We start from the raw sequence: 25,831 nt of genomic DNA, 5'->3' as shown, positions 1-25,831 counted from the left end.
TTTTATATCCACTTGTAATTGTTAACTGCTGGTATCCCCCAGGTAAGAAATCTCTGTCTCTTTGTCTTTCTCTGCCTCTGTTTCTCTCTGTCTCTGTTTTTATCTCTGTCTCTGTCTCTCTCAAAAGTGAAAAGAAAAAAAAACTATAATGATATATAGTATTTTCACAAGTTCTTTTTCAGTCACAGTGAATTCTCTTTAATCAGCATGGGGGGAATGATGTTCTGGTTAATTTAGTATTCTGGTCAATAATGAATGCACATGCCATCTGTGGATGGCCAGTCTTCAGAGAATTTAAATTAATAAAACATATTTGGCCCCAAATCTGAAATGAGCACAATTTAACCTTTGATAGTTCCAAAGGTTTACTAGGATCTCTGAATGGTGTGCGATCCCATTGCAATAACAGCATCTTTTCCTTCCATAGTAAATGTTTCTGGATATTTTACCTCACTGAGTTGTAAGAGGAACCCATAAAGAAGGGGGTTCAGGGAGGACTTCTCAAGGTTGCACAGTAGCAGGAGGATTAAACTCAGGTTGCTTGATGCCAAGACATGCTCAGTCCACACCGCCCTGTGGTCACTCACACCTCCTGTTGCACTTCTGAGCGGGCAGTTCTGATTGGCAGTATTGGAAAGCTGGGGGCAAAGGCACTCCTGCCTTACCCTCAACCCCCTGGCAAGGACCCAGGAGGAAGTGTGACTCTCCTTCTGCTTCTTTGGCAGGTAAAGATGCACGTCACGTCCTCCTCGCATCTCTTCTACTTGGCCCTGTGCTTGCTCACCTTCACCAGCTCTGCCACGGCTGGACCTGAGACGCTCTGCGGGGCTGAGTTGGTGGATGCTCTTCAGTTCGTGTGCGGAGACAGGGGCTTTTATTTCAGTAAGTAGTCCTCCCTCTCACTGCTCTGTGGATTTACAACCGCAGGCAGTGTGTGAAGAACGGAATGACTGCCCGTGGCTGGCAGTCGTCCTCAGCCTCTGAGATTCCTCACCTCAAAGTGAGCCTAGTGTTTCAGCGGGGCTGTGGCAGCTTTTGCATTTAGGATGGAATTTTCCTCCTTAGCAGTTTGTCTTCCCGCTGAGTTTTCCAGCAACTATTCTGCTCAACCCTCACTATTCCATTCCTTCCAGTGAAAAGATGGGACAAAATGGCCCTGGGGGATTGAGGTTTTTTCCCGAGATCTGTGGGTGCATGGATAAACATATGCAAACATGTAGGCCTGTTTTAAGTGCTAGGTAATTTGGAGGAAACTAGGAAGGTGGAATTGGCAAAAGAATTTTAGAGGCACATCCCAGATGTCTCCATGTGATATGAAATCACCATGAACAGACAGGTGAACTTTGCTGAAAGGCACGTTTGCAAATACACAGGCTCTCTCTAAATGGAAACTGAAATGCTGTATTAATTTGCCCTCCATGCAAATTGACCTTGATTTTTTGTTACTGCCTTCTTTTGACGTTGCTCTTCTCTGGGGCTCTCCAGTGATGTCTCCATTTGGAAAAGGGTTTCTGACAAGTGCAAGGTCACTTAGCCCATAAGTAGGTCTCAGGTGATTAAAAAGTCAACAGTCAATAAAAAGTAGACAGCCAAGTCCATGCTTGCAAATAAATAATAAACACAAACAAGAGTCAATGCTGCCTGAGGGAATAGATCACTTAAAGAACCTACCTCAGAGGCATCTGTCTCCTTGTATATTACAGGACACTGAAAGATGGAAAGCCAGATGCTTATTCTGTATAATTCTTTGAAATTTTAGAGAGTTCCAGGGAACTGACGCTCAGGTCCTCAGGACGATGAATCATTCTTAGAGGTTCATATCTCTCAAGTGTAGACAGCTCACCTCAGCTACCCACTAGGCTTTGAATAGCTACTGTGATGACTCACGTGCTTCAAGTCTCTCTCATCATCTTTCCAGCAAGGGGTGTGTGTGTGTGTGTGTGTGTGAAAGAGAGACTCAGGGGAGGGGTCTGTGTGTAGCAGGCTGGGATGGGTAGGAAGAACGGGAAGGAAGAGGCTGATAGGCAGGTTGATGATCTGTACTTGGAGATTTGGCGACAAACAGCTTTTCAACAACTAGAGACAGAGAATGAGAAGTGCTTTCTACTCTTTGAATGGATAAATTCCTACTCTCTGTTTCCAGCCTGTGCTTTAATTGAGTGAATTCATTTATTTTTCTGGCAATAAAGCAATTCTATCCAGTTCTCTGTTGCCGTGCAGATGAGCGAGTTCACTGGGTGAATGCTTTTCAAATAGCAGACTTTTACCTTCAAAATATCTTGCAGAAAGCAAATGTGTCACATCAGCATCACCCAATGATGGGTTGTCACTATTCTTTACTTTGCAGCTACTGGTCCACATTTTAAAAAATGAATAAGTGGTTCTCACTTACTATGCCCAAGAGGACTTTTTCTGCCTTGATAATCCATTTGTGCCATTTCCTTTTATCCACTTCACTAGGTGATTGCCAAGCCCCCCAGTGTCTTCTGTTATGTGCCAGGTTGAATTGTGATGTCCAACATGACATGCTCCAGGATTTCCATGCACAGTGCATGGAAACTGAATCTTTCTATAACTTTCTGTGATGTTTGCATTAGGTGACAAAAACTGAGAATGGAAAGAAATAATTTGGTCTCAAGTAAACATATTATCTTATACATATTCACACAGATAGTTAAGAGTATTGTACAGCTATGACAGAAACCAATTTAAATGCACTTTTGAAATGCATTCTGTTACTCCAATAATCAGATTTTAAGCAAATGCTTTTTAATTCTATTTTAGTAACTTCAAAGGGGAAGGTTAATTATGGCAATGCTTGATGTTTAGAGTGTAACTCTGGGTAGAAGTTGGTTTTATAAACTGTGTATTATTATTATTATTATTATTATTATTATTATTATTATTATGAGTCTATATATCATAAGTTCTGCGTTTCAGAACTTCATGACTTATTGTAAATTCTTTGTCTGACATAAACCCTTATGCATAAAAGTATTATTGTTAACTTGCTATCAACTGGACCACCCTTTTGCCCAAGATAAATTAGCCCCTTTAAACTCTTTAATTCAAAACACTGATGAAGCATCTGCTATGTGTAAGACACTGTACTAGGCATGAATGAGATACCAAGAGATTAACTTTTCCTTTGAGGAACTCACAGCCTAGTTGGGAGATAAAAACAAAAAACAAAAAACAAACAAACAAAACATACGTAAGTATCATCAAGTGTCATAAGAGAAAAATAATCATGGAAGAACAGATTATGGTCATTTATGCTTTTCCTGAATATTTTGTCCCATTTTTGAAATCTCCTAACCAGAATCTACCCTCTCAGTGGACTCCTTGATACCAAGATCCGTATTTATTTACCACTGCATGCCAGTATCTGGCTCAGTGCCTGGCTGATACAGCCTCAGCTCATATCTGATTGTTGGACTGACAGGATTGACTTGAACTGAATCCAGTTGAATGGAAAGGCATTACTTGTTTGATCTTAGTCTTCAGAATCATCAAGAATTAGGTTTGTCAGATACTTTGGACAATTCTCATCTCATATTTACCCGGCTATTTGATAAAACTTTATCTTCTTTCCAACTGAATACAGTGTATACTAACAATGACTTAGAGGCTGCATTCTTGTCCTCCCCAAGCTACATTGATGGTCTGTTTTGTGTCTGAGCCAATTATTCTTACAGGCATTAACTGCTGTCAACAAATTTTATTGCGTTTCCTTTTTGTCCCCTGAGATTTACTGTGTATGGAGAAGTCAGCTCTAAGTATTTACAGCCTTTGAAATACTTTTTAGAGGAAAAGAGTCTTCCCCACCTCTATCCCCTATCAATTGACTCATTATCATTTTACCCTTATTTTCAAAGTTTTATTGTGGCTGTGTGTTTTATTTTAAGCTGCTCCAAATTCATTTTCAATGTATGGGTATTTTTTAATAGTGGAGGTGGTTTCTGATCTTAGTTTGAAACTCAGACATCTCAAAGAAAATTGCCTCCATATCTATCTTCTTTGTTGGGCCAGAATATTTAACCGAGAGACTTTGTTAACCCTATTAGAGACAGAACTGTTTTGAATAATATTTTTGGTAAGGCTTATTTTGTATAGATTGACCCAATGTTGTAAATCAGCTCATATTTCTTTACAAGCCAAGTTCCACTACAGCACAGGGGAAGCCACCTTCTAGATTATCTGTTTTGTGAACATCTTCCCAGCATAAGTGGAACAGTTCCTCTATAATTTATGAGCTTCCCCAGACATTTTATGAAATGGAAGTTGCGGAGATAGAACTAAGTACTGATTCTTCCCTATGTATCGTAGTAAGAGAGTGCATCAACCAGTCTCGGACCCTCATAGTTCAGGAAGAAAAATGGTGGCATAATGGAGGTGGCACATTGGAAAAGAACTAGCTATTATCTTACCAGCCTGACAGAGCCCTCACAGAGGGCAGCTTGTTGTAACTTCACTTTGCGTGGAACCAAGCAAGAGGAAAAGAGCTTCAAGTGAAACAGGAGAAGTTAAGCCTGCCATAGATATAATTCTTGACAGCCATGGTGATTGACCGTTTTAACATGTGCTTTAGAGGCTTGTGGAATTTCTCTCCTTGGAGATACTTAAAAAATTGATGGACAACCAACTACCTTGGATGGTTTCAATTAAGAGCAACCAAAAGAAAGTGAGTTTCTGGGGTCCTTTTTAGTTTTAAGAGTCTATAAACAGTCCCTTAAATAAACTGTATATGCTTTACCTCAGCGGTCTGGGAAAAAGGAGAAGTAAATCAATTAGAAAGGAAAGTTGGATACCCTTTTGGCTATTTCAGATTTATAGCTTTTGTAAAACATACTTCCAATGCATAGTTATTAAGAACAGGTCTGAATAAATGAATGGCATTCTTCATGTGTTAAAACATACTGTTTTATAAAGAGTTTAAGTGAAACTTTGCAATGAATTTCATTGTTATTGATTGCCACAACCTTCCTAGATCGAGGTTATTATTGTTAACTCAAGCTTCCTTCAGTTGAAATATAGTGTTCAGAAAACTGCTCCCAGACCTGTCATTCATTAGCTATATGACTTTGGCAGGCATTTAAGCTTCCTGGGCCAAAATGTCCTTGTCTATAAAACAAGAGGATTTTGTGAAAGTAAATGACCTCTTCTAACTTTAACAGACTCATAGTCTAGGTTGTAATTAACAAGGATTTGGTGCTATTCAAGAAAGGAGAACCCTTGATTTAAATAGTGACCAAAGAACATTTAGTCTCCTTTATCTTCTTTACATAGTTTCTGTTCATCCCCAAAGATAGGAGATCCCACTTACTTAAAGAAAGAGGAGCCTCAGCTTCTTTGTTTTATTTTCTTTTAAGGTGGGTTCCAACCCCTCAGGGATGGAATAGAAGCTCAGACATGACCAAATACATGCAGGTTATCTGGCCAAAGGAGCACACGCCTTGTGAAAACAGATTGTCACTTTTCTTTGCTAGGAAGGACCAGCTGACAGTTCTCATCTTTACGTTTTCTCACTCTCTTGGAAGTGAGGAAAAGTAAGTAGGTCAGTTTTTAGCTGCCCTTTTTTAAATTAGAGGGGACAAATTAGAATCTATAGACTTCTAAACCTTGACTAAAAGCCTTTTCCTAGCCTGTTGATACTGCCTTTCCAAGAGAATGCAGTTGGGGACAAAGATGCACTCATCCACCATTAGCATTGCTTTGAGTGGGGCTGGATTTGAACTAAACCATTTGCATTTCTTGGCTTGATATCCCTTAGGCTGCCAGCCATGCATTTGCATGACAGCTGGTCAAAGTTAGAGGTACAGTCACTGGCTTTGGAAAAGCTTTTCTCTTTGAAATCAATTGGCACATGTGGGATTTGACCTTGGCCTTGGCCATCACTAAGCTAATAGGTCACAGATATTCTTCAAGAAAAACAGTGAGATTTTATATTGACCCCAAGCGCTTGCTGCTACTCTTTAAATATGCCCAAGAGGTCCAGTCTGGGCAACAGAAAGGACCGCTAAGAAAGTTATCATTTCTGTGCAAATTTAGAAAATAATTTGCATTTTTCTGATATTATAATGCTCTCTGAGACCATCTTCTCCCTGATGGATAATTACAAGAAACAGGAGAGGGAATAATTCAAGACCAAGTATGGTCTCTATTGCCAAGAATAAATGATTTGAATCCTAGCTCTGGTGGGTAGCATTGAGCAAGTCATTTAATCTCTTTGTTCCTCAATTTCCTCATCTGTAAAATGGGGCCTACTTCATCAAACTGGTTAATATATTAGACCATATTAAATTAGAATACTGCCGGACACATCGTAAGCATTGTAAGCACATTTGCGGTTTTACTTATTTATTCTCTTCCAGGATCAGTTGCAGAGTCTATTGCACAGGTAAAAGTATCCGAGCAGCTCATTACACACATTTTTACTCCATAAGGGCAGCTGATAAAACCTGCTGCTAGTAGTAACAGGTACATAGTCATATCACAAAGTCGTAGCACAAAGAATGGTTTATATTTGACTAGTATATTCACTTTTTCAAAATCCAGTTGTATCAGTTCTCTTTACCCCAATCTTAGAAGGCAAGAATTATTGCTTCATTGGACAAATGAGAAATATGAGATTGAGATTTTGTGACTTACCTCACTTGATGGATCCAAAACCAAAGTCAAGGTCTCTTGTCTCCTAGAAGCACATTCACCTGGCCACTGATATTGTTTAAAGGTCCGAAGTGTTGTGGCATAGGGGGATGCTTCCAAAATCCCAGGCCTCTTCTTAGAGATCAGGAGCACGGACCCCTGGGTGAACTCTTCTTTGAGAGGAAATATGAGGAAGATATCCAGGTAATGACCCTACATCTTACCATCCAGAAAAACTTAGGAAATACTAACAGCATTTCCTCAGGGTACACAAGAAAAGCTTCTTTAATTAGATGCTGCGGCTGTTCAAGGGTCTTCACAGACTGGACCCCACTCAGAGAGGACACTGTAGCTTACCTGTGAGCACAGGGATATGTGGTATGATCTTCAGGACCCCTCCTCTGGCCAACTCCAAGTTTTCTTCTTCCTCTGCTAGCACACCTCAAGTGTTTCATTTCTAGCAACTGCTAGTTCTGTTGGTTTTTCTCAAAGACCTACTGAAGGAGGGCTATTTATTTGGACCAAGGATCTTTCTCTGGGTGCTATAAGAGAGGTGGTAAAGGAGAGGTGGTCACAAGGCACCATAAGCCATAGAGTGGGCCAGGCAGGAGAGTCTTCCCCAACCTGACCATGAAAGGAGCTATGGGAACAGCGAAGGGTTTGGATACAAGGCTTCCACCCATACAGGTGTCCCACAACCAGCTGCTTGAAGACCATTGGTATTGGAATGTCTTGGATCTTCAGTGGCTGGTAGGCTCATATCTCCATTTTGGATCCAGAAGAAAGTGTTGGTATTTCCCAGATCCTCTGGTCCTCCATGTACCTTGTCCAGACACCATGTACCATGCCAGCATTCCTCAAGGCCTCTGTAAAGAGCCAACCTCATCCCTCTAACAGACTTTCTTCTGATTTCACAGCCCATACCACAGAATCAGACACACTGCAAACAGGCACAAGATCTCTCCCAAGGAGATTTCTCATTGTTCTCAATAATAGGCTACAAAGCCTTTGCTCTTTTATGCAGCCAGAGTCTTTGACAACCATGGTGGCAAAAAATGATTTTGCACTGAGCTGCTGCCCTGGCAGAGTTCCATCCTATACATCTCTGTGAAACACCAGCAAGCTCTTACATCACAAAGAATTACTTTTGGTTGCCTGGAAAGTTCAAATCCTGAGGCCTTATTAGCTGTTAGACTAAGGAGATGACAACACAGCATTTCATTTGTCTTTATCTATATGCGAGATCATGTTTAAAACATAGCGAAGAGCTGTTATTTGACATGTAATTCCTTAACTGCAGTAAGTTGTATGCCTATTTAATGCATTGTTTAGTCTCACATTGGCTAAAGCCACTTAAAGAAGCACTTGGCAAGCTCTGGCTTTTCATTCTTGGCATAGCTGCCCCTCTTACTTTTTCACTGAACCTTAAATACCAAGAAAAACCCTTCACTTAACTTTACATCTGGCATATTGCTTTTTGCAGTTGGCCAGAACTTTTGCACGTGGCCCTCTGCATTTGTCTGAAGGTAATTAATGGCTTTGCAATATTTGATCAGCAGCAGCATGGACACAGAGAGAAGTTGTGCAACCAGCAGAGACCACACAGTCTTTTAAATTAAAACCTTTTGCATTAAATGCTCTGGTGTTCTGCAGGGATAAGGGTTTCCTCCCTCCTCCCCTACTCCCCCCAAAAAGGTATGCTGAAGCCCCTGTGAAGACATCCAAGAATCTGATTCTTGATGAAGTATACATCTCTCTAATAAAACTACTTAATTTTTCAAAGGAAATAAAATTGAAGATTTCTGTAAGCTTGGAAGCCTTTGAAAAATAATCTAGTCAATATCAAGAGTGAAACTCAAAAGGAAGTGACATGTTCAAGGTCATGCTGCCAATTAACGGCGGAAGTAGAAGGAAATAGTTTTGATTCTGTTTCCTGATTCCAACGCGGTTTTCAGCCTTTAGCTGCAATGGACCAGGCCAGTGTCTACGCCACCTGGTAAATTTAAATGACCAGGAGAGGCCTCCTATCAAGCTCACCCAAGTGAACATAGATCTTGGTGGCACTCTCATTCCAATAAACTCACCTGGGACTGAAGTTGACATGTTTGTTCCCTTGCTATAGAAATCTGCACAAACTAAAAGGATTCCCTGTCTATTTCCTATACAATGCACAAGGCCTTTCAATGTGCTTTGGGCATTCCAAGTCCACTTCAGGTCATGATTTAGACTATTATTGTATATTATATTATTCTGACTCTTTGGTCACTCTCTCCAATGTCAACTTGGGTAGAATTGCTTTGGAATGACTTAGCAAAGCTGTGCTCCTGGAAAATCTGAAACAGCCTGAAGAGTTGTTGGATGGGTTTCTTTTCTGGAGATTTCTCTGGCGGCCCCAAGCCAAAAGAAATTTACACCTGATTTTTTTGCAGATTTCCAAGCAAATACTCTATGAATCTCTTCAGATTTTCTTCTGTGATCTTTATGAGGTACTAGAAAGGCTGTTGGAGGGGTCTTTTAAACTTTGAAAATGTGTTAGTCATAGAGTCAATTCTGTGAATATTGCTGGGAAGATGGTACTACTTGTGCCATTTACCCTGATGAAATGGGTCTTTCATCAGAGGCAAATGATGAAGAAAGTCTGTACTGAGCCAACCCACAAGCAACCAACTCCTGATTATCTATGAAACTGGGGAAAAGAGCACCAAGGGATGGAATTCTGGATTCAGCTGATCTGGGGACATGTACATTTCAACCGCCTCCCTTTTCCTTCCTCCCTGCCCCAGCCCTAGCCCTTTTATGAGACCAAGTGACATGTTTTAAAATTCTACTTTATTCTCCTACTCCCTCCCCCAGCAGCGCCATTGGCAACAGGATTTCTCAACCTCAGCACTATTGACATTTTAGGACAGATAAGTTTTTGTCTGGGGAGAGGGGCACTGTGCATTGTGGAATGTTTAGCACTATATCTGGCTTCTACCTTCTAGATGCCAGTAGGACCCTCCTCCCAGTTGTGACAATCAAAAACGTCTCCAGACATTGCTCAATGTCTCCAGGTTGGGGGCAGTACAGAATCACCCCCTCATTGAGAACTACTGGACTAGAGATGGCTCCAGAAGAAAAGTAACTAGAGAGCTGGGAAAGCTATGAGTGAAAGTGACACACCAGCTAGAGATCAGTCACTGGTTAATGGAGTCTACAGTCCATTGCCCAGAGTTAGCAATGAGAAGAGTTACTGTGGTTTTGAAAGCTTCTCTCTGAAAATAAAAAGCTCTTTCTATAGGCTATCAAAAATGTGTTCGCAGGCCCTCCCTTTCATTTAAAAGCTATAGAACTCATTTATTTTTGTAACAGTAGTCAGGGAAGGCAGAAATGATATAGAGCAAAACTGTGTGATTGTGACCACCTGGAGCACATGGAAAAGAAGCTGGCTACCTTTTTTTAATTGAAGTATAGTTGATTTACAATATTGATAGTTTTAGATGGACAGAGAAGCTGATCATCTTTGACCCCAATATTTGTGGTCGTTCCCTTCTTTATCATGTAATAAATAAGCTCTCAATTCCTCACAAGTGGAAAAGCGCTGGCTCAGAGAGAGGGGCCACAGTGTTTCTTCTCCATTCTTGTGTCTTTCCTGGCTGAGTATCATCACAGCCCTTCTATTGCCCGTAAACAGCTCTACCAGAAAGCAGAACGAGATCAGTGCAGTATTTATTACTCTGAAAATCAGAAATTCCACGATTTGGCCTCACCCAGCTCCCTTACTTAACAGCTCTATGACCTTGGAGAAGTCACTTAATTTCCTTGGGTCTTCCATTCCTCATTAGTAAAATAGAAATAAGTATATTATACCTCAGAGTTTTTTTTAAGGCTCAACTATAGAAGGTCTTTGGAAACATATTTGGAAATCCAAATACGTCACCTATTAATGGATTGAATTGAATATTCTGTGTTGTCCCTCTAATCACCATCCACAAATTAGTTCAGTGGCTAGACTTTAATCTTTAATGATATTGAACCATTAGTTCAATGTTCTGCAATAATTATAATCTAGAAAATTTAATTTGGCAGTGTATCTTCTCAACCCTATCAATTACAAAGAAAAGCATGTTGGTATCTCCTATTCACCTATCACTTTGCTTTTAGACCATCCAGGAGTCAATTAATGGATCTTCAGAATGCTCATTCAGTATTACTATTTATGTCCTCATTGGAGGAAGCAGAAAAAAGATGAGATCTATCACTTTACCACACTGAGCTTGCTTAAAGAGTTAGTTTACACATAGTGGTTAGGTAGTCACTGAGGTATCAGTGTAAGCAAAAGATTTTCATTCTTCCAAGTCAGCTATTAATGATTTTTGCTTAGCCTCAAAAAGCAGTGTTCAGCAGAAGGAATTACTCACTAATCAGAATTTCTTTGTACTCTCAGATTGCCCATCTAAACTGCTTCCTTATCACAGCTTGATTTAGGGGAACTGAATTTTTTTGGTTTTGAGCATGGCTTTGATGAAATCAGAATTGTAAGTTTTATCACCATATAGACCAGTGACCATGTGGTTCAAAGATCTCAGAGACCTCACATCCAACAGCTCCCAGAGACACAACAGTTGACATAGAAAAGAAACTTTTGAACCCACAATCAAATACTGGTTATTGTTGCCATGAATTTTCATCCTCCCTATTTTGAGCTCTTTCAGAAAAAAAGAGACTAAATTTTAAAAGTTGTTTCTGTCCTCCACAGCATCCAGTGTTGGGCACTTAATAAAACTCCTTGACCTGACGTTTAAAAAGGCATTCCAAAAGCGATTTCCTTCTACCAGTCCCCAGGGTATACCCCATGACTTTCCATTTGCTACCACTACCATTGTTGGATCTGAGACTGAAGGTATAGAAGAAAAAATTCTCACTGTGGCCACAGTGAAAACTTCTCCTATATCAACAGTAAGCTAATTCTAGTCAACAGAGAGTTTTCAAGAGCTACCATAGAAGCCCGCACAAGTAGATGCCACCTATGACAATGATTTTGAGAACAGAACTTCCAATCAATTCCTCTACCTTATTTCATCTAAAGCATTCACACTAAAAGGAGAGGTGGTAGTCAAGGGAAAGTACAAAACAAGTGATACATCCCTAGCAAATAAGTTCCAAGGTAGGTATAACAACTAGAGCATCAGCCCTCAGAGAAACAAGTGGTTTCTATTTGCCAAAGTGTAATTGAAGAATTGGAGAGCTAGAAATAACCATATAGAGCAGTCTGGTCCAGTGTTCTCATTCCCAGATGAGGGAAGCAAGGTCCAGAAAAAAAAACATGACGTACATGAGGTTACAAAGCATGCTGGTAGGAAAGCCAGGACCGCAACTCAGTCACCTCACTCTCTGTCTAGGGTTCTTTGCATAGTCAGACACTTTAAATTTAACCTTGATAAACTCATATGAAAGTAGCACTGGCAACCACAGTCCATAAAGTCCAAGTGAACTGCTATGTCATATTCTTCTGGTGTCATGCATCAGAATACTCTTTGAATATTTAAGCCTTAACTATGCATAAGAAAAATTTCCCAATTTCTGTCACCCATTGGATAATAACATCAAGTGTCCTTATCCCAAATCTAATCAACCTGACTGTAGGACAGTGAATCTTCATAGACTCTAGCAGTTTGATGGTTTGGAGGCTTAAAACAAAACAAAACAAACAAGCAAACAAAAAGGAAAGAGCTAATTCCTTTTTAAAGGTCATTTTAGTTTAAAGGCATGTCAGCTGGTTGACTGGTTGATGCATCTTGTATTGCTTGTTAGCTCAGAAACTACCCAAAACAAAAGGTATTGTCAATGCATTATTTCTGTTTCTAAACATTCCTGACTTGCTAGTCTTCCATGAAGGTCTTCCATGAAGAAGCTTAAATTTTCCTACGTATTTTGAGTTTTATGTTTCTTTCCATTAAAGTTTCCAGCCGTTCATAGACATATTTAGTTTGGCAGAAGGTAGTGGTGACTCATGGAATGAAGAAATTTGAAAGCAAAGCTACTGAAAATGGATCTAATTTCTTTTTTGAGTAATTTGGGAGTGAGCATTTGATAATTTGTCTAATTTTTCCTGGTTTCATCAGCTGCCATATTGCCAAATATTTGTTCCATACGGATGCTTTGTTATTCCTGAAACATGTAACAAACTTCAGCTGCAACTATATCTAATATGGTCAAAGGTAAGACTATTGTTGGCTCATTTTCTCATTGTTGTTGGCTGGACACCCTCAATCAATGGCTATTGAGTGAAAAAACAGGATCATATTGAAACCATTTTCAGCATGTTCCTTCCTATGGATCCAACCATTTCACTGTGAGTTTGTCAAGCACAGCAAATGTTCCCTATTAAAGGGACGATTATGTTTTCGGCATAGACACCACTGCCAGCTAATTGCATTCACCTTATAATTCCACTCTTTCAATTTGGTGTAGAGATGTTTTTGGCTCTGCAAAGATTCCTTCTTCTCTAATTCTTGCCTCTCAATATGAAACAGATATTTGAGGATAGATTCTGAGATCAGTGGCATACTACTCATATAGTAGGTATCATTTCAGAGCTACTTTAAGATAGACAGTCTGTGTGCCCTAAGTCATGTGACTCACAAGACTTGTAAGAGGTGTTAGTACCTAAATCTGGCTGGCATTTCTGTAGACTACTAGTGCTTTGCATGCAGTTATGGAGATCTCCCTAACCAGAGAAACCGGATTAGGGTTCGATAACATTGCACAAAAACACCATCATATGTAAGTTAAAGATGCAGAAGGACTTACTTCTGGCTGGTTCTGAAGTAGGCACTGATCACTTAGTTTCTTACAGTCATTTAGTGGGTAAGTGGTTTCAATCAATAGAAATGATTCCAATGCCCCCCCCCCCCCCACAAAATAGCAGTAATAAACAGAGAAGTCTATCTCTTAGAAGAAACCAGATTTTACTAAAGGCCAGGGAAAATGTTTTGTGGCAAGAAATAATCTCTTATTAATAATGGGAAGATCTAGTTTAACAAATTGTTACAAGAGGCAGGCATCAATGTCATGTAGTAAAAATAGAGATTAGTTAGTGTGAAGACAGATCTAAATACTTGCTACTCAAAGCAGCCTGAGAGCTTGTTAGAAATGCAGAATCAGGGGCCCTACTCCTGACTAACTAAAATAAAATCTGCATTTTAACCAGATACCCAGGGAATTTGTATGCACATTAGGGCATTTGAAGAGTCCTGGTCTAGGAAATCACAGGAAATAGCAGGTACCTGTTGACTGGTACCTCTCATCTTTTAAGAGAGAAAATACAAAATAGAGCTAAACTTTCACTAAAGATTTGAAAAACAGTGTTGGGGCCAAACCTGCTTGTGGTCATTAGCAATATATATGCTGATTCAACAGTATCAAGCCCCGATTCTCTCAAGTTGGTGGAGCCTTCCTCAGAGGAAGTATAGAGCTGCTCCAAGCATAACCCCATGGCCTGACCTTCTGTGAACTGGAAATTGGAACTCCTAATTGCTGTGGCTGCAGTTTCCAAACCCATCACTGGGGCCAGGAACTTAGATCCAGTCCTTAAGATCTTGCCAGTTTCTTTTTCAATAGTTACATTTTTCAAGAATAGCCAAACAAGAGTCCTTTAAAAAAAAAATATTTCTGATTGCATTGAGTGGAGAATTGTGTGTTGTATTCATATCAGATTGCTTTCTTTGTCATGTTCAGCCAGGTTCTAATATTATTTCTTATAACTCTGAGTTGATCAGTTCTATTAGGATTCCTCTTGGGATTTAAGAGAAATGGTTTTAAACTAAGAAGTGGGTTTCTGTCACATACTGGAAGGTGATGCGTAAACTTTAAATCTGCTTTACAAAGGGACCAGCTGGTTCCCCAGTTGATAGCCTTCACTAGACCCATTCTGGAACTCGGCAGTTTCCCTAGCCTGAGCCCATTAATGAAGTTCTGGTCATCTAAAGGACATGACTTCCTCAGAAAGACATTTTCCCACAGCAGGGTAGTTAAGAGTGAGAGAAGGCCAGCTGGTAACTTCCAATCCTTGAATGACACTAGGAAGAAGCAGGGATTTGAATTGGGGAGTTAGGGAATCTTGGACTTACTTAGAGCTCTTTCACTAAATAACTTGGTAAATTTGGTGATTAGTCCCATGGGTCTCCAACCCAAGTCCCATGGGTTTCCACTGGAACAATAATATTAAGATGAACCAAGACATTCCACTTCTGAAATGGGACTCTTGTGATCTATTTTCACAATTCTCTGGTGGCAGGCAGGGGTTGGGGTGGTGGGGAATAAGTTGTAGATATTTTCATATTTTTTTTCACAAACATTTTTCTTAAACTTTAAGTACCTGGCACCTCTTGATTATATTAAATCTAGGTTAAGTTGGTATTAGACTTAGGTCACAATTATATATTGAATTTGTTTAGACTTAATCCACAGCATTTTAATACATTTTAATATCCCTGACTCTTTGGCACTCTACCTATTGAAAGAATGTTGACAAGATAATTTCTAAGACCTTTCCAAAACTAACATTTACTACTGTTTTCTGGAAATCTCTAAAATCCATTAAGAAATCCAACTAGATGTGGAGCTTAATGTATATTTCTTTATTAGCATTCTTCTTTCATTACTTTTGCTCAGTGCTTCAGTAAACTGTATACAAGTAAAATCATAGCACTAATTAATTTGATTATAGCATTGCTGGCTGGCCACATGCTATGTGCTAAGCAATACCCAAGGGAGGATGTAGCCATGCCTTCAAAGAGGTTTGATAATAGTGTATGAGGACCCATTAAATATCAGTCAGACAACCCCAAGCTTGACTCAGATAGGAATAATTCTCCCTTATATTTTTGCAGTCCACACCATTCCATGAGTACCTTCTGGTTAGCAGAACACTAACAATGAAAGGACTGGGTAAAGCACAGCCCCTACCCTCATGGAGTAAATAGTCTTGAGCAGATGTGACAAAATGGTGCCAGATCCTAATCTCAACCCACTGAATCTAGCCTATGGACATGTTTTGTTTGGGCCACTCAATGAATTTTTTTTTTAATTTGAAATTTTAAAATCAAGAGATTTTAAATAAAAACAAAGATGAACAGATTCTTTTGAAAAAGTGGGTGATGTAACATTGCTGGCTGGCATTCCTGAGTGGCAGCTATTGGCTCTAGCCTTTTAGGTGGGGTATGTGCCCCTCAGCTCACCACAGTGCCTTACAGGCTTGCTTTATTCCTCTACATTCCCATCTGGCCTTAGTATACATTGATCCATGCCTCTCCTGTCCCAGATATGCAAGATCTCTTTGGACACTAACCATATCTCTTTTATTCAATTCAACACTCATTTATTGCCTTTGGCACTATCACCCAGACACAAGGCTAGCCACTGCTGATACATATGAATGAGATGCAAACCTCATCTTTAAGGAACTCCATAGCTCTCCTCAAACATAGCAAAGGTACAGCTCAGGTAGAATTTAAAAGAAAATGAAGTCCTCCTAGTGAGGGAAGAACCCAAATCTGAAAAACTGAATATTCAATAATTTAAATATCATCAAAGAGATATTTCTTCAAGAGCAAGTGGAGTTTTTGGCCAGTGATTGTAAAGCAAGAAAGGCCAGTTTCCCAGCCAGAGCAATGGACAAGTTATGCAATCACTCAGAGTGTTTAGGACAGTGGAGACCATCAAACCCAACTCTTCAGACAAAAGTGAGTTGCAGCATTGTAGTTTGTTTTGCACCAAGATCCAGAACAGCTGTTACCAATTCACTGGAAGATTACACGTGTCCCTCCTTCCATTCCTATCACTATTTTAGGTCCTCCTCATCACTCACCAAAACTATTGCAACAGCTTCCTCAATGATGGTTCTGTGTCCAATATCGCTTTGACACCAGCCATCCCACCCATGAGATTAATTTTTCTAAAGCGCGGTCCTAATCACTTTATCCCTCTTCTAAACAATTTCCAGTGATCGTCTGTGGCTAAGTAAATTGAATCCAAACTCCCCAGTTTGACAGTAAAGCATTTTATACAAGGCCTCTATCTAACTTTCCAACTGTGTTTTTGTCTGTAATGTTTTGTTTCTAATGTCTAACTAATGTTTCCCTACAGCAAAGCTGACAAACTGACAGTATGTAAGTGGTATCCAATCTTCAGAAGTATTCTGTTTGGCAAATATAATGTTTTCATAAAACTTTGAATTATCTGTCAGTATTTACTAGATGACTCTTCCCTCTAAATTGGCACGTGCTTCCTGCTTTACCAAAGTCCCTACCACTCTGTATTACCTTACTGTGGCCCTCTTCACTCCTTCATATGACTTGCTTGGCTCTGATAGGCATTTACAAATGCCCCCTACATAGTCCAACATCCAACCTAGATGACTTAACTACCACACATTTTATTTTTCTGGGCTTTCCTTCTGTTCTTCTCTCAAATGTCACCTCCTCTGTAAAACCTTCTACCTCTGAATAGCAATAATAGTCCTCTTACAACACATATAATCTGTCCTATATTGTGTTTTTTAATTGAGTGTTCATGCTTTATAACCATCCGGCTGACTAGAAGTTCCTCAAAGGTGAGGGCTATTTTATTAATCTCTGTAAGGTCCCACTTACTCCCCTGTACACGGACGGTACAGCCAGTGTTTGTGTGGAATAAATCATCCATTTTTCTTTGGCCTTCCAGGCCTAGGTTAGTTGTGTGTACCCATAAGAAGGCAGTAACTCATTAGAAATGCAGATATGGCTGAGTCGGAAGGCCCCTGTGGATTTTTAGGCATTCTCAAGTAGGGAGTGAGAAATGCTGTATCTAAAGAAAACTACTGAGGGAATTTAGATAAACAGAACATGATCCTTTTTGTTGGAAGCTGGCTGTGATCTTCAGATTAAATCACTATTTCATGTCTCACAAGGAGCATCGGCAGACCCTGTGACATTTGAGAGAACAGAATATGCAACAGAATTACAAGAGTCGGTCCATTCCTAGGGACCCAGCTGAAACAGTGAGTTGAGCCACCAGCAGGCAGAGCACAAATAACCTGGAGAAAGTGAGACAGAAAGAGCTCTGTGCACTGCACGCAGAAATGTCTCTTTCTAAAGTTACTGAATGTCCAGAAAATATCGCTCATTCCTGTTTGCCCTGGCAGAAGAGCCGTCAACAAGTTACAAGGTTAAGGAGTCAAAACTCAGTGGCTTCCAGATATGGATCCAACTTAATGGATTTTGATCCAAAATGACCAGTTGTAAAATATGGACTAAAAAGAAGAAAGCCACTCTTCCTAAATGCAATTCAATTCAATGTTTTATGGACAACTATGTACTCGGGACACTGTTAGAAATCAAGAGAAAACTGAAATAAGAAAGCCAGTAGAGACAACTAATATTAATGAGCACTCACCATCTTCTCAAAGGGAGACATCAAACCTGACTTCAGGTTACCTTCAATCTGGTTAAGAATGCAATCCTTACCCACATGTAGGAATTGTCATCAAAGTAATCTGACAACATTAAAATAAATAATAATATATAAAAATGACAATTTTTTTTCTAGTCCTCCCAGACACCGCAGATCTCAAAACATGTTTACTGAATTTCCAAATGAATACCAGGGTTTATCATTTTCCTTTCCCTTTCTACCATCTTGTGAGGTTTTCCACTGATGTTTAAAAGTGAGGTAGAATTTGTCACCTTCATGTACCTTCTGTCTGCCTGGGTCCTGGAATAGGTAGAGATATGGATAGGCTCTGTTGCCTTTGAGAGAGGCCAGAAATACTGTATAACCAAGGTGCTTTGACTTTGAGTTGATGGAAAGCTCATGAAAGAATCTTTCATTTTGTGAAGTTTCTGGGCCAATCTTTCCAACTCAGGTTCAATGACAATCCAGTGGCCATTCCACTTCAAGTTCAATGCAGATCTTACCGTCACAAAGTTCCCCTTCCACCTGATCCTCTGTTTCCCCTAGTGCAGATAGGATCTGATGCAAAGAATATGGGTATCATTGGTTCCTTTTCTTTCAGCACAAGAAGTCCTCAAAACAGAGATTTTTCTAAATTAAACAGAAATCCAATTGTGAGTGTCTGGGTATATTTGCATAATATTTGTTTTGTTACCAATTAGGTATCAGAAGGAGTTCTGAACATGAGGCAAGGGGACCTAATACCCTGAGGAGGCTTGGCTTTGTTGATGATAAGCTGGGTACTTTGGGCAATTCTCTTGCTTGTAAAATGGGTACAGTCAGCCCTGCCCTTCCTCCCAAAAGGGGTTTTTGTGAGTATCAGCTGAGATAATACCTGTGGAATCGTCACAAAATTCTCCCAGACCCAAGGCCAGCTACGAGTTTCTAGAGATAATATGAATGAGGCGTTGTTGGAATCGAAGGAGTGCTAGGCCAGGTACATTCTGAAGTTGTAAGTGGTTTAGCCAAGATGGCATTCAATTCCTGCATCTTCGTTGAGAGCTTCCTCTGGAGCCATTCCTTTTTGGGCTGTGTATGCTTTCCATGGACTGGAATTACAAGGGCAAAAGGAGGAGTAGCTGTGTTACTGGTCAGTGCTTCCCATAATCCACCATCCCCGTGAGTAAGGATAAGAGGTTAATTAAATACATCTCTCGGGCAACAGAAATGATCAAGGCTGTCCCGGAACACGGTTGCTTCAAAAAGTAGGCTTTTGTTTCAGGGAAAATCTCCCACAGAGAAACATGGAACGCCAAAGAGAACTATAAATAGGACTATCATTTATGTCAATTATAAATAGATTTGTTCCCTTTTGATTAGAAGATTAATGCTAGCTGAAAGTTGGTAGTTGAACAGAAATGAAGGGAAAACTACTGACAAAATATTATGACATGCTAGCAGTTAGATTTGATACCTTTTCCTCCCTGTGGTATTTTCTCTGATTTTCCCTAAATGAAGACTTTCTTCTCATTTGAGTTTAGAATTCAGTTGTTAGTCTTTGAAGAACATTTGTTCATAATCAGCTCCTCAGGATCACTCTTTACCTTCTGGATTAAAACACACACACACACACACACACACACACACACACGCCCCTAATGGAATACAAAGGGGCAAAACTTTCTTCTCAGACTCTCCTGATATGATCACTATGACCTATTACAAAAGTTCTCCTTTTCATGAAAGAGATTCTTCACCAAATTACTATGTACACATGGGTCCTTAGCAATTAACCTGTTAGCAGTGAGCATAGTGACTGAAGGGATAAAGATCAGTAGAGGAAGGGCCACATCCCATAGACTGTTGCAGCTGTGCACGTGGTAAGACATACAGCCATTTTCCTTTCATTCTGGAGGGAACATTATCCAGAGGGATCCCAGCTCTGTAGGTCTGGCTAGCCAACTCCTTGTCCTCTGCTCATGTTCATGACTCATCTCTTCCCAGGGCCAGGAAGAGAAATGGCAGCTTCCCATCCAAGCTGTCTGCTAGGTTCATCCTGGGACGAGGGTTTGTGGATGGAGCAGCAGGGTGCCTCAGTCCTGTACCAGGCACGATGGAATGTAAGAGAATGCATGTCTCCCGCCTACTAGGATGAGGAAATGGAAAATCTTACCTGAGTCCCCCCACCTTGCCTCACGCAGGGTCTTGATTCCCACTATCTCAGATTCAGCATTAAGAAAGAGGCTGTAGGTAGAGGTAACTGAGAGGAGAGGGCAAATGCAATGAACAGGGACCAGTCTGGGAAATTCCTTCCCCACTTTTAATGCCCAATTCTGGTTTCACTGTGGGATATTTTAAAGTGAACTTAGCTTGTCAACTGGAAATTTGCTGCCTGACCCAAGATTCAGGGGGAGATTTCTGGAAAAACACTAATTAGGGATTTTGAAAGCCTGGGTCCCAACACATAAAGAAATATGTTGAATATTTTTAAAGATATAAAATTCTTAGAACCGTTGGACAGGTTTCTGTATGTGACCGCTCTCTTCCAAGTGGCATTGCTCAACAGCACAGCTCCCATCAGAAGGCTGACATCATGCTGTTGTGCAACTCCCAGCCGTCGCAATGTCACTTTGCTAACGGCACTTGCTGTGCATTCACTGCTGAGAAGCCAAGCGGCTTTAGGTTTTAAGTCAGAAGGATCATTCCCGTGAAACCTGAGCCGTTGGTTCTTCTAAAAAGTCAAAATACATTTGAATCTTGCAAATCAAGAATGTCAGAGCCAATAATTTCTTCTTTAATCAAAACCCAGGAATGGCACGGTGGGTGGCTGGGGCCATGTTTTCCCTTCCTCTCATTCCCTTCCCCCACACCCCTAGCCAAGATTCTCCAGGCTTGAGAGAGCTAAATAGGAAAGAAGCCCTGGGCCTTGAGTGTTCAGGCCTGAACCTCTCTGCTGAGCTCTGTGTTACGGTGGACTCTGACACAGTAGGATGTGGAACATGAGCCTGAGATCATCAGTTTGTTCCCAGACTGATAGGTAAACAGAAAATAGGAAAGGCTTCTTTCCACATACCCTTGCATTCTCACTCAAATATTTGGGGTTCTGTCCAACAGCCAAACTCTGCATCTAATGTTGGCCTCTGACTCAGTTGATCCCTTGATGGAGAATCTTTTAACTAGCTGGATTACTTCTCTGGTTCAATCTATGAAACAATTTTTTAAATTGTGGGGATAAGACTCTTTTCTATTCTAAAATAGGCTGGCTGAGAATATTCTTGGGAGCTTCATGAGGAGCTCTGAGTCCTGGCTTATTCATAAAGATGGCGATGGCCTTCGGATTGGGTTAAGTGAAACACTGGCATGTGCAGGTGACTATGTGGCTGTCATCTTTCAGGGAAATCTAGAAATAGCATAAAAACGAACCTGCCCTTTCCCCTGGCGCATGAACTCCCCTCTAGGGAGAAGGAAGGGAAAACTCTGACATTCCCCAGACTTAGTGAATCACTCCAGAGGGTCAGTAGTAGCCTTGGTTAGTGGCAAGTTTCAGAGAGAGCTTCTACAAATTTACCACAATTGCTTGTAAAGTGTAATGAGCATACTTAAATTTGTCTAGAAGTCATTCAGGTGTTTAGCATAGACCCTGACTAGGTAGGATTTGGAGAAACGGAGAAATCCTGGGCCAAGAAACCAACTCAGTGGAAAGGTACATGGACAGCAGAGTATAGAGCCAGTTTGAAGGTGCATGTGCCATCCAGCAAGTTGTTGGGGTAATATGCTCGTGGAGAGCAGAGCAAGACAGATCCAAAAAGATAGGTTAGAGCAACATGTATATTAAAGAGTAAGAATAGCTAGCACATTCTGAGCTCTTACTATATGCCTGGTCCTATTGTAAGCACTGATATGTACTAATTCTTTTAATCCTCACAACAAACCTGTGAAGTGAGTTCTCTCACTGTCCTTATTTTACAAGTGAGGCCACTGAGACACAGAAAAGTACATAATGTGCCTAAGGGCACATAGCTTTTAAGTGGGAAAAAGCCAGGGTTTTCCCTCCGGCAGCCAATTCCTGCGCCCATGGTCCCTGACTGCCTTTACAGCATCCTACCTACAGCATGCCTTTATTTTTCGCTTTGTCTTCCATCACCTTTTCCCTAGCTGTGGAAATACTGGATAACCTCTAAGGCCAAGTTCATACATTCCTTCTTTAGTGAGACTTCTTCCAACTTTGTCTGCAAGAATTTATCTTTCCTTACTCCAGGCTCCCCTATTTCACCTAAGTAGTTTTTCCAGTCTTTCTTATATTAAAGTATGTGCTCATTTGTGAACTTCTTCTGGCCAGAGTTGACATCATATTCCCCTTTATAGCCCCAGAACCTGGGACAGTGCTTTGCCTGTATCAAGTGCTCAATTCATATTGCCTGAATCAAACTGAATATCAGAGTCTACTGGTCGTGGCCTGAAATGTCCCCTAATCCCACTATATTTCTTTAAGATCATCTTTTCAAACTCAAAACAAACAAACAAACAAAAAACTAAGAAATCCTGGGTCCCACAGGAAACTCTCTCACTCCTGAAAACTTACAACCCATTAAAAAATCATTTGGAAAAGCACAGTGTGGACAATCTCAGGCCACAGACCAAGAACACCATTCCAGGTTCAGCCCTGCTTGGCTGCAAAAGGAGGTGAATGGTAACAGGGCTCCTAAAGGCAAAAACACGGCCACACATGGATGAAGTCTCTCACCAAGAGTTGTGGGGTTCCAGGATTTCTGAGAAGGCTCCCTCTATCCTAATAAAATTCTCAAACTCTTGACCCCTCAACCCCAACTCCCTGCAGGAGATGCAAAAACACCCAATTTAATTAAAACCTCTTTTTTCACATTGAAATCACAAGTTTTCACAGGGTGCAACGTGTTGCTAACCCAGCAATTTCCAGACTAGACTGTTCAGCAAGGCAGGTGCTGTTTTCTTTTTAGGGCCCATGTCCTTAAATTGCTTTGCTGCTTAGATATCCCTGAGGGCCAAACTGCTGTGGCAGATTCCAGTCCAAGCTCCTCCTGTTTCACCCAACTTGTTTGTGGTCTGGAAGATTTCTTTCCCCCACAGGCAAGATTAGCCAATAGGAAGAGAACGTCTTACCTTTTTAAAAAAGTATTCTTTTAACCTTTGTCATTCTTGACCTTGAAACTCAGACAATCAATAAAAACAGGAAGCACAGCACTATGCCTTCTGGAAGGATGTTCAACAAGCATGTGCAATGGCCTACAATTTTCTAATTGGCAAGACTAACATTACACAGATTGAATGTCATAGATCTGCAAAGTTGAGTGCTAAAGTAAAATGTAATCAGCAAGTGCACAGATATTTCCTGAGCATCTAGTACACACCAGGCTCTGTAGCAGGTGCAAGAGATATAATGCTGAACTAAACAGACAGGGCTTCTGCCTTAGTGCTTAGTGTTTTGTCAGAAAGATACAGATGGCCCGTGCTAAGGAAGAACAAGGATTGGTGAGACCTTTGTGCCCTGGTCTTGTCTGGGAGGAAACTACACAGTACCTTCCCCAAGTTTTCTTTCCTTCCCAACTGTGGAAATAGGTTTCTAATCAGTCTCTCATCTTCTTATTTCCCCCTTTTCTTCTTTTTATTGCCCTTTACAGCATGCACTGTTGCACACCCACTGTTACAGTCACTGATTTTAGGTTCCTTCTGGCATGGAAGCCTCACTGTTGGGTTCAGTTTGAGCTCTTATTCTTTCCTCTTATTCCAGCCAACCAAGGGAGGCAACTTAGATTGTGTGACTTGTTGGTTTCCACCTGGAATCAAACTCATTGATCCTCTCTGTTTCCTACATATGTTGGGATATTCCAGGTACATTGAGTCTCTTGTCCTAGGAAGGCCCACAGTTCCTGAGGTGTTAAGAAAAGGAAACCATAAAATGTCCACAGGCCTATATCTTGGCACCTTTCTCTCAAGCTTTGGGAAGCACCAGCTTCCTAAAAATTTATTACCCACTCTGTGTAAACAAACAAAACAGAAAATGGTGGGAAAAAAAAAAGCAGGCAATTCTCCAGTTACTTGTTTGAGAAATACACAGGTGCTCTGTAGGAGGGAAAGCAGTGGTCTCCCTGCAACTTGAAGATCAAGTTTGTAAGGAAGGCACAGGGGTTTCGTTTTTGTTTTTGTTTTTATTGAAGGATAGTCAGTTTACAATGTTGTGTCAATTTCTGGTGTACAGCATAATAGTTCAGTCATATAGGTTGTGATACCTAGAAGAATTCTGGAAATATACAAGCTAGACTATGTGTGAGAAACCACTGATCAACCAAATCTGAGACTGTGACTTGATATGGTATTATAATGTATATTTTGACATTTGCTTATTTTCTCATCAATAAACTTTCTGATTTTCCAAAAGCATTTTCCTTGCTCTCCTCTGATATTAGCATACTAACTTTCTATGACGAGATCTTCTGAAGCCTCTTTTAAGGCTAAACCTCTGTGATTCTGTCTCCTTTGACCCCAATCCTGCAATTAGTAGGGTTTTAGGAGAAATGAACTAAGACTCTTTCTCTGAAAATATACTTATTACTGGAGTCTTATTAGAATTGGAAAGAAGAATCAAAATTAGATTCATAGATAGAAGAATACAATATTGACAAATAATATGCAGATTTTGAGAAATGAAATTTAAAATAGCAAGAGAAAATTATGGTTACCAGTGGGGAAAGGGAGTGGAGAGAGATAGATTAGGAGTTTGGGATTAACAGATACACATTACTACGTATAAAATAGAAAAATAACAAGGATCTACTGTATAGCACAGGGAACTATATTCAGTTTCTTGTAATTAGCCATAATGGAAAAGAAGCTGAAAATGTGTGTGTGTATGTAAGTGTATGTATGTGTGTGTGTATATACATATATATATCTGTATAACTGAATTGCTTTGCTATACACCTGAAACTAACATTGTAAACTAAATCAACTACACTTCAATAAAAAATAAGAAAGAAGAAGAAACTAAAAATAATTAAAAATAAATAAAATAAAATAGGAAGAGAATTTAAGGGCACCAAATGAATTTGAAAGAAAGAAAAGCAAATGTATCCTTTATCTGTATTTATCAACATAGAGTAATAACCATAATCTCCAAATTATGTGGTACATAGCCTTGGCTTTCAAGTGAGGGGTGAAAAGAGATTGAGAAGTCCAAAAAACAGGATTTTATCAGGTCTAATTTAGTCCTAGAGCTATCAGGAGTCCATTTGTCTCCAAGTGGAGCATTGCCTGGTGGCTCTGTTTCCGTTCATGACAGAAAGCTGCTGGGGCCATCAGAGCAAGAGAGACTTCACAAAGAAAGTCAGAAAGCAGGGCCAAAAGGCAAATAAGGTTCCTGTCACAGCAAAAATGGTTCACTTAGCTCTTTGTGCTACTCTCTCACTCTTTGTAATGGAGCCATTTTCTATGAGAGTTGTGTAAAAAGCTAGATTTTTAGCTCTGAGCAGCAAATGAGTGAACTGGACAAGAAAAGCATGAAATGTAATGAGGGAAAGAAAGGGTGATAGGAGAATAATGTAAAAGCCCTGGAGAAGAGTTCTTCCTCTTTAAAGAACCCACTATGTGAAAATCCATACCTATAGAACAGATATACTCTGGATGGATTTTCTCAGTTAAGAATCATCACTTTACTAAAATGCTTTTTAAATATTCATCTTGCAACCTCACATTCAGTGTGGTTGAACACTTCCTTTTGGGCACCTCTCTCTCTCTA

At 40.2% G+C, this 25,831-nt stretch overlaps 1 protein-coding gene across 2 annotated transcripts in view; it reads left to right on the top strand.

The window, feature by feature from the left end:
- Positions 1-25,831, top strand: part of IGF1 (insulin like growth factor 1) — a 67,520-nt gene that overhangs the window by 4,217 nt on the left and 37,472 nt on the right. For both annotated transcript variants that reach the window (XM_010990021.3, XM_010990020.3), the window contains exon 2: positions 726-882. In XM_010990021.3, the coding sequence (XP_010988323.1) occupies positions 726-882 (157 nt within the window). The remainder of the gene's footprint in view (positions 1-725; positions 883-25,831) is intronic.

This window comes from Camelus dromedarius, chromosome 11, assembly GCF_036321535.1.
Source record: "Camelus dromedarius isolate mCamDro1 chromosome 11, mCamDro1.pat, whole genome shotgun sequence".
Lineage (NCBI taxonomy): Eukaryota > Metazoa > Chordata > Mammalia > Artiodactyla > Camelidae > Camelus > Camelus dromedarius.
This window is presented reverse-complemented; position numbering and strand designations above follow the sequence as displayed.